Source organism: Parasteatoda tepidariorum, chromosome 12, assembly GCF_982258835.1.
Source record: "Parasteatoda tepidariorum strain Cologne lab strain chromosome 12, Ptep-v5.0, whole genome shotgun sequence".
NCBI classification, from domain to species: domain Eukaryota; kingdom Metazoa; phylum Arthropoda; class Arachnida; order Araneae; family Theridiidae; genus Parasteatoda; species Parasteatoda tepidariorum.
In genome coordinates, this window is record NC_141766.1 from 54,107,802 (window position 1) to 54,117,790 (window position 9,989).

Below are 9,989 nucleotides of genomic sequence, written 5' to 3' on the forward strand. Positions count from 1 at the left end.
TTTTAAAATGACCTATGAACTCTTTGTCTTAACACTTCTTCTTTATCTTAATATGCAATTTATTTTAGGCTTAAACAGTACAGTGCATAAATACATTATTTTGCATTTTCTTTTTAAAAAAAATAAGCATCAAACGCAGGACAAAAATGTTGACATTCAGAGTTATTTATAACATTTGAGTCAGAATAAAATTAATTTTTTTTTATCCAGGTTCTTTTTTAGTTATCTATTTATTAATAAAACCTATCAATGTTCTACAAATAAAACTTAAAATATATTTAAACCGTGGCTCGAACTAATCTTAACGAATGGATAATATGAGACACCATTATTTTTAAATGAAAAAGGAGTCAAAATTGGCAGAAATGTCGAAAATATTTTAGTTGTAACATAATATGTATTTTTTTTTTTACTTTTCTTTTAGCTTCTTTTTTTTGTAGTGCATAAATTATTATTTACCAGATTACCATAATGCTTCAAAAATTCATGCACTAGCTCATGCATATTTTAGATTATAATTTAGGGTGAAAAAATATTTATCACACTTAATCTATATTAAATTATTTTATATAAGGTAAAAACTTAGTATAACACTCGTTAATAAAATTTTGAATTAATTAAAAATTAATGTAACACTTGTTAATAAAATTTAAAAAAAAAATTATTAATATAAAATTTTCGAAAATGTAGAGATATGCTCCATATCTGCGGTTCCCGATTTTTTTCTACTATGGAACCCTTAATGATCAATTTGCGTTCGGCGGAACCTCAATTTTATAAATAAAGTATGTAAAGACTATTCTGAACATATTAACCAATAAAATTCTATTTCATTTCGAAAATATTTTATACGAAGAAAGAATTTTTATTTATCATTGATAACCTTGAATTTGATTTTATATCCAACAGTTAAATTCGCTGTCCTGTAGCTTCAAGTAGTCTAGTTTTGATGGTGTATATACATAAGCTTTTTTTTCTTAAAAAGTAGTACTTTTTGGTACCCCCGTAAACTCCACTGAACCCTAGTGTTCCACAGAACATCATTTGAAATTGTTGTTTACTTTTAAAACCGGGAATTTCGTCTTTTTTTTCTAGTTGCAAAATTTTAAAAGTTTTAATTTATATTCTGTTTTTAAAGTGCTTCATGAGTCTTGCAAAATATTCATTTTTAACAGTAGTAGTACTTTATTTACGTCTAACTAAAGTTGCTCAATGGGCTATTGGTGACGGTCTGGGAAACATCCCTAAAGGCTGGGACACACCTGTCATGCAGCGTTCCGATCCGACTCATACCCGATTTTCTTTAAAAAGTGTGACCGGTGCGGGATCGGAAAGGAATGAGCACATGTTTCATGTTCACAACCTGCTTCTTTCCGATTTTACGTTAGTTCAACTCGAGATCGCAAACAACCGTGGAACTGTGCAATAATGTTGAAGCATTTCAGCAATCGTGATTTAGCTATTGTGGTTATTTGTTTGGACGAAGAAGATCGAAATAATGAAAAGAGTAGTGGGAAACGTGAATATTGGGTATATGATGCATGGAAAAGAAGACACGAAGAAGGGGAGTTTACCACACTTTTACCTCATCTGTTGGACGACGAGACGAAATTTTTTCATTACTTCAGAATGCCTATGCACACCTTCAATCAATTGGAACTTAAACTCAAAGAACATTTAACCAAGCAAAACACGTATTTTAGAAAAGCGATTACTCCTAGACACCGCTTGGCAGTATTTGTAAGGTAAGATACCATTTCATTTACACTGTGGTCTCTTGTCAAAAAACATCAGACATAATTTATTAGATAATGCATTGTAGTTGTGAAACAAGACTTTGTTCATAAGTCTTCATTAAGCATTTTAACTACCTACATATATATTGTGAAACAAATAAAAAAGACAATAAATAACTATTATAAATGTAGGCCTATATACATATATAATATGTATGATTATAAAACATAATTTTCCTAACCATGATGCAAATTGCTACGTCAAATAAATTGTCAAAATTATTTTTTTCAAATAGTTTAAGAAAAGTTCAGAATATATTAGTTAAACCTTGTTTTATGACAATTATATTTCCAGATAAATTTGAAATCTTTAGTTCGATTTTAAAAAGGCATAACATGTACAAGAAAATTACCAAAAGAAATGTATTATCATTTAATTACAATTTCACAGTCCAAATATGAAATATGTTGTTAAAGCTGTAAAAAATCTACGTTAGTGCAGTAAGTTTCTTCAGTGTCAGCGGGATGTGTTGGTGTATGTTGAATACTTCTGGAGAAATGTGCGGGTCTATTTGAATGTGCATACAATCCCTCTTCTTCCGACATTGTAATAGACGTTTCAGAGGAAACATTGTTTGTATGAATCATTTCAGTTTGTTGGTTTTCAAGAAGCTGCTGTAATTCGTACTCTTGGACAATATTGAAGATCTTCCCTTTAGCTGAATGAAAACGAACTGGATGCAGTGATTTCAGACTTGTAGCGATTCCAGCCAAAAAAGCATCAACAGGGTGCTGTCCATCATTTTTACGTGACTCTTTTTTCTTCTCAGCTTCTTTCTCAGCCAATAAGTATGCCATTAGCTGAGATGATGGAGACTCTTGAGGTTTCACTTCAAGCTTCCTTTTGCGTTTTACAGATAGAGGTCTATGGTCGATGGAAACTCGACTGGCTGGAGTTGTAGGTGTTAGCAACGACACGGATTCTGCAGTCTCTTGAGATTCATTCTCATTTATAATATTTAGTGTCTCCTTGGTGGAGTTCTGCTGATGAGAATCATTGAGTTGAGTTTCATCAGTATCGTCCTCTTCATCAGGAACATTACTTAGACCTTTACGTTCGGCGAGATGAGGAATCAAAAATTCAAGGATAGACTCAAATTTGTATCTATTGATTGATGTTGCCGACTGTCCAGATTTGGTTTTTCTTTTCTGTCTAGCTCTTCGCAGACTGTCTCGTATTCCGTTCCACTTCTTTTTACATTCCTCTTCTTGCCCTAAAAATGATAGAAAGTTATTAATATAAGTTGTTTGTTACAGGTTTCTTGCTACAGGAGATTCTTTCAAAACCATATCATTCAGTTACAGAATGGGAAGAAGTACAGTTGGTTCCATTATTCATCACACAAGCAGAGTGGTAATTCAAGTACTTATGAACGAAGTAATGCCAGCTCCGAATGAGGACAGGTGGAATGAAATAGCGATAGAATTTTGGAAAAAGTGGCAGTTTCCCAATTGTATTGGTGCAATGGATGGGAAACATGTGACAATACAAGCTCCAAAATCGTCAGGAAGTCTCTATTGGAACTACAAGAAAACATACTCCATTGTTCTTTTAGCTCTAGTTGATGCTCGTTACAATTTCATATTTCTAGACGTGGGAAGCTACGGAAGAAACTCTGATGGTGGTGTTTTGTCTAATTCTAATTTTGGTAAAAAGCTATCTCGAAACCAACTTAACATCCCTGACAAAAAGTGTCTCCCAGGAACAGACACTAAACTTCCTATGGTTATAGTTGCAGATGAAGCTTTTCCCCTTACTGAAAACATTATGAGACCATTTCCTGGAAAGAACTTGTCTAACGAGCAGAGAATTTTCAACTACAGATTGAGTAGAGCAAGAAGAATATCGGAAAACGTTTTTGGCATTTTGGTGCAAAAATTTCGAATGTTCATGAGACCTCTCCAGGGAAGTCCTGACAACATAACGAGTCTTGTACTCGCAGCATGCATCTTGCACAACTTCATTCGAAATGACGAAAACTACCAAGTGCCTGAACTAACTCATGGTGCTGACATAACTCCAGTGGAGAAATCTCGCCTCCAGCACTTTCCACGTCGCAGAGGAGGGGAAAATCGTGAAGCATTTAATGTAAGAGAGCAGTTTAAACAATTCTTCAACTCTGAAGAGGGTAGTGTGGAGTGGCAAGAACGTCGGGCCCTCATAAGTTTATAAGTTTATTGTTTTCCAAGCTATGCATTTTTTCAAATTTGTATAATCTAGTATAATTATTAATAATATAATAATATAATAATAATAATGATAATAAATAATAATATAATAATAATAAATAATAATATAATAATAATAATAATAAATGTTCTTACCTTCTACATTCAATTCCTTCGCAACTTTTTTCCAGATAATGTCCTTGTAGTCAGAGTTTCTATACTGTTCTTGAGTTTGATCATACAAAACTGGAAAATTTCTTACACTTTCGATCAGTTCCTCCGGTTTTATAGCCGCCATTTTTCGCCAAGCGATGTCAGAAAACCATAGAACACAGAAAACTATACAAAAACAGCTAACGACAAGCGTCCCGCATCAAGTAAACGAATGGTCTGCACTGTCTGAGCGTGATCGGACAACGAATCGGAGACGGGTGGGAGTAGAACAGGTCACGTGACGGACAGGTGTGGCTTGCTGCATTCAAGGCCGTTGACTATTCTCCTCTCATACAGTCGTCCGGCCGTATGACCGTAGTCGGATCGGAACGCTGCATGACAGGTGTGTCCCAGCCTTAAGGATGGTCCGAAGATATGCCATTGCAATTTCGATGTTTCGCTTTCGAACTTTCGCTTTGGTAGACCGACATCCTGTGAGGCGAAGTCAAGCACTTTAGGTATAACAGAACGATAATTGATACCGCGAACCCTTGGCCCCTTGGAAGGGTGAGCAAAAAGGTCCCCCACCCGCTCACTAACAGCTGTCAGTAATGCTTGACTTCGGCGATCTACAGGGAATCGTGTCTAACGATCTGTCCACTGTTAGACTATTTATTTCTCAAAGTATAATATTACAAGAAGAAAGTAATAAATCATAAAGACATGAATGCTTGATATTATGTTCGAAATCAGAAAAACTATGAGAAATATCAAATCCTCTTTAAATGATATTTCAAAGGAAACGTTAATATTGATTAACTTCCATTTGGAGGCACATTATTTATTCATTTATTATTATTATTATTTGCTTGATATAATTTGAACTGTCATAAAATCTTAATTAATAATAATGATGAAATAACTGTTTATGATAAGATAACTGTTACAGATAAAAATATTATACTTTAAAAAAGAAAGAGAAAATAAACTAAAATAGTGTTTCATATTAGTTCTTAACGCTGTTTCTTATGTATTAGCCCCTTGACTTTGTCTCTATAATTTTGGATTTGGGCTCTTTCATTTCAGGCTATATTTAATATAATTCGATTTCAACCACCATACGTGGATAACTTTTTAAGCGAACTGAAAATAATTGTGCAATTAAAGAATTAATTTATTCGAGGTTAGTTTATTGCACAAAAATAATTTTTCATAATTTTAGGATTTTTAATTTAATGATTTAATTTAATATAGTGAATTTAATGATTGGGATTTTTAATTAATGATCGCAATAATTTTGAATTATGAAGTGTAGAAATTTTTACACATTTTAAACAATGTAATTTTAAATGTAAAAATGCAAAATTGAAAGAAATCTCTTGAATAGTTTCGAATTGTAATGTTTCTAAACGAAATTTTTTTTGTTTTGTTGTAAAACTTTTATTTTTTGAAAACTATTTGATAAGTCTCGTTCAAGTTGTACTTAATAAGCTCGTTTATGGAATTTTCACATTCCATTGTTCAAATGATTAAAATAATAAAGTAATGCTATCATAAAGTAATTTATACATAGGACATGCATACTCGGACAAGGACTTAGATTTTTTCTTTGACATTCCAATTTTCTTGGATTAAATTCCTTTTGTTCCCCTTCAGTGGTTTCAACCCTCTTTTCAAAGTCATGTGATTCACGGAATTTGTCCAGGGAATGCGCACACTCCTTGGCATGCTACTATTAAAATATCCACTCAAAATTAGAAGCCAATTTTAGATTAGATCGATGAAAATCCAGTCATTAGATCAAAACTATTCACTCTTTTAATTTGCACAGTGTACACAAAGGAGGCGAAAATTAATATTTAAGCGAGAACAAACAATAATGAAATCTTTCGAATCAAAAGCCGAATTAAAAACACCAAAATCAGTTTGATTGTCAGGTGAAACTTGGAGGTGTTTCCAAAAATCAACTATCAACTCATCTCTTGGACAATCAAACAGATTTTCTTATTGTCAGTTCCGTTTACCTAACTCGTTATTTGTTAGATATTGATGGAAGTTCTGCCCATTAAATATCTTTCTGCCACCCTTAATGTGTGTACTTTTTTTACTTTATTTTTGATAAAAGTTGGAAAAAATATTTTAAGGAGAGTCATTAGTAAACAACTGGAAAAATAAAAATACCTTTTTAATAAAGATACATTTAAATGTTACGTAGGCACCAGGGAGGAGATTTACTTTATTTGTTGACAAAGGGGATGGACGGGTATGAGCAAAACTTTCGTAAGATTCAAAAAAAATTATATATATATATATATATATATATATATATATATATATATATATATATATATATATATATATATATATATATATATATATATATATATATATATATATATATATATATATATATATATATATATATATATATATGTATATATAACAAAAAAGTTTGGAAAAAATTGTACTTAGAAAAATCTGAAATTTAAATTGTAGTTAAATTTGAGGAAAGGAAAAGTTGAAAAAAAATTTCTTCATGTCGTTTCAAATTTTTGTTAAGTGAACTAAAACGTAAACTTTGTTGTATGCAAAGTTGCATCATCTATTTGATTTTAAATCCAAAAATTCTTAAAATTAACTTACTGGAAAGTGTAAGTTAAAGCAGAGAAAAAAAAAAAACAACCGGGGGAGGGCTCTTCTGCGTAAGTATGAGTGGGATATGCAATTTGATAGTCTGTACTGTAATCAGCTTTTGCTGCCAAGGAAAGAAGGGAATCTAAAATTGCCAAAATCATGCTTACGTAACATTTAAACAGTTCCTAATTTACTTAGTACAGATGTATAAAAACAATTTATTGGGCATATACTATTATTCAAATAAATAAAGCGATGAATATTCTGCAATTTTAGGAAATAATTTCCACATTTTGAATAAGATTTTCATGTATTATATGACAATTACATTTTACCCCTGGCATTTTGACGAGTTCTAAACGAAAACGGATATAAATTCGATTTCACTCGTCATTCGAGAAATAATACCTTAAAAGAGTAAATTTATAATTTGGATATATTGTGATGATTTAGTTTCTTAATAAATCATCAAAATCTTCTTCACCCGACATCATTCTCGAAAGTGATCGGTGAAAACTTTGGAGTCCTTTTCGTTCTTGGAGAAAAACTTGACAATAATGTTACCATGGATACCTCCAACTGCGACTTGTAGATACAAAATGCCAAAGGTTATGGAGGATTTTTTTTTTCTTTTTTGATTTTTTCTGTAGTTTGATTATTAAATTATTATTAGTTAGAAAATTTTAACACGGTTTTTCACCTTTTAATGGTAACTTTTTATTTAAATATATTTTCTTATAAAACGTTCCTACGTTTCCTTTATGCCTCTTTCACCTTCTTCTTCTTTTCTTTCTGAAATAAAAACGGAAAAAAAGAAACAAAACATTGATTTTAGTTTCAATGAAAAGCATAGTTAGAAAACGTTAATTATCTGATTTAAAGATTTACGTTTAATTAAAAGAAAAAAAAATGTTTAGCATAATTTATTTCTGTTTACGAAAACTTTCTGTAAACATTTCACAGCAATTCTATTTTTTGCAGAATATAACAGTTTTTATTCGATATGCTTAATATTAGTTATGCTACGATTAAAATGAACAAGTTTTTGAGATTTTAAGATTAATTCGGACTATATATGTATATATATATATATATGTGGTGCCAGTTCCTATCTGTGGTGCCAGTTCCTGTCCTGTACACGAAGCTGATCCGTAAGCTAGAAGTCCCGCCTGTCAATGCAAGCCGTAAGCTGATCCATGTGCACGACGAGGAAGCAGTGGGGATTTCCCGGAGAGAGAGCGCGATTGACAACGAACCGAAAAAGACGTGATGATATGCACTCCAAAGAGGAGTTATGATTATACAAAACTTTTAAAGACGTTCCTTACTTATTATTATTTTTTGTTATTTAATCGTTACTTGTTAATCGTCCGTCCTTATGTAAATTTAATCTTCAATATATATGTTTTTGTTTAAGAATGTGTCTTTTATTTAAGACGACCACTCATGCCGTCCCCACACACACACAAATATATATATATATATATATATATATATATATATATATATATATATATATATATATATATATATATATATATATATATATATATATATATATATATATATATATATATATATATACACAGTCAAACCCAGCTATAGTGAACTCCCGTATATAGTGAACGAATTGTTCGTTCCCTCACCTTGCCATACACATAATATTATTTTCGGTGGATATAGTGAATCAAACGAAGAGAGGAAATTGGTTATTATGAACTTTTTTCGGTCTTCGACAGATTTTTCTTCTTCATTTTTTGGCAATTTTGAAATGTCTACATAAAATATATATACCGATTTTTTAAACCATCTATTGAGTGGAATGTAGCCATAAGCATATTTTCTTGTTTGCTTCTTCTATCTCAGTTTCCCATCCCTAAATAAAGGCCATCCCTACATTTTTTGTACGTAAGACGAAGAGTAATAAAAAGTAAAAGTTAAAAAATTTTTTGTTACTGCATATTGTTTAATCATTTTTGTGTTTCTTTTTATTGGTCATTTATTTTAATAATGTTTAATAAAAGCGAGCAGTTCGGAAAAATCAGTTAAAATTGTTTGCAGTACGAATATAGTGACCTCCCGGTTATTATAGTGAACCGAAATTTCGGTCCCTTGAAGGTTCACTTTAACGGGGTTTGACTGTATATATATATATATATATATATATATATATATATATATATATATATATATATATATATATATATATATATATATATATATATATATATATATATATGTATATATATATATATGTAAGTTTGTAAGTAAGACTGAAATTCACGAAAAGTTTGAAATTTGTATATGCAATATACAGGGGTTGGACGAAATAATGGAAGCATTTATGTGGGTACTTAACTCGTTTTTTCATATTTCTCAAGAAATGCTAAGAGGATTATATTAAAACTTGTAGATATTAAATTAAACAATTATATTATATTAAAACGATATTTCACACATATCAATAAGGTTTGAAGCTTATAAAGGTTTGATTTACGGGAAATAAATTACGAATGAAGAAAATATTTTTGCACCTTATATATACACCCTATACCAAAAATTACAGAGAAAAGCTTCCAACTCATTTCAATTACGCTGATTATCATCTAAAGTAACAGAGCAAAAGTTTATAAAGCTAGCTTAAATATTTATGGAGATATGAAAGTTTTTATAGATAAAAAAACTTATTTTTTCGATATACGTTTTCATACTATTTAATTTTCAAATCATAACATTTTTAATTGTGTCAAAAACATTTTTGCTCTTGTGGGGTTTTTTGAATGGAAGACTAGAAATTGGATTAAAAAGAAAACAAGTTAAAAAACTAAAAATAAATAAATATCCGTTTTGATGAATTTTCCCAACTTAAAGGGAAATCACTCACTTAGCTACAACTAGAGTTGCAAAGGGTGGAAAGAAAAAGCCCGGGATTTTCGGGAAGGAAACATAGAAAATTTCCAGTGTTTTTATTTCCAGGAATTAAAATGGGCATTCAAATCAAATTCATTTGCATTTCTTCATTAAAAGTAGCTGAAGCTTTTTGTGTGAAGCATTATGGTTAATAAGGTCAGTAAGTTGATTAAATTTTTGTTTAATTTTTGATGGTATATTTTGAAAAAGAGCATGCCGCTATATGTCATTTTTTTTTCAATGCCTTACGTAAGCAAATTTTAATAATATGAATATTGTGATATGATAATTTTTTAGTAATAATCCGCATATTTTGAGTTGATATTT

The 9,989-nt window shown here is 30.6% G+C and overlaps 1 protein-coding gene across 1 annotated transcript; it reads right to left on the reverse strand.

Moving 5' to 3' along the window:
* Positions 1 to 2,147: 2,147 nt before the first annotated feature.
* On the reverse strand, positions 2,148 to 4,415 carry LOC147801097 (uncharacterized). The gene is made up of 2 exons (XM_087155765.1): positions 4,122 to 4,415; positions 2,148 to 3,010 (listed from the first exon to the last, which is right to left on the reverse strand). The coding sequence occupies exons 1-2, from the start codon at positions 4,261 to 4,263 to the stop codon at positions 2,208 to 2,210; spliced, it is 945 nt and encodes a 314-aa protein (XP_087011891.1). The 5' UTR covers positions 4,264 to 4,415; the 3' UTR covers positions 2,148 to 2,207.
* Positions 4,416 to 9,989: the final 5,574 nt, after the last annotated feature.

Coding starts and splice junctions, on each gene's coding strand:
- LOC147801097 (XM_087155765.1), bottom strand. CDS start 4,263: ATGGCGGCTATAAAACCGGAGGAACTGATCGAAAGTGTAAGAAATTTT. Junction 3,011..4,121: donor GAAGGAATTGAATGTAGAAG/GTAAGAACATTT, acceptor TATCATTTTTAG/GGCAAGAAGAGGAATGTAAA.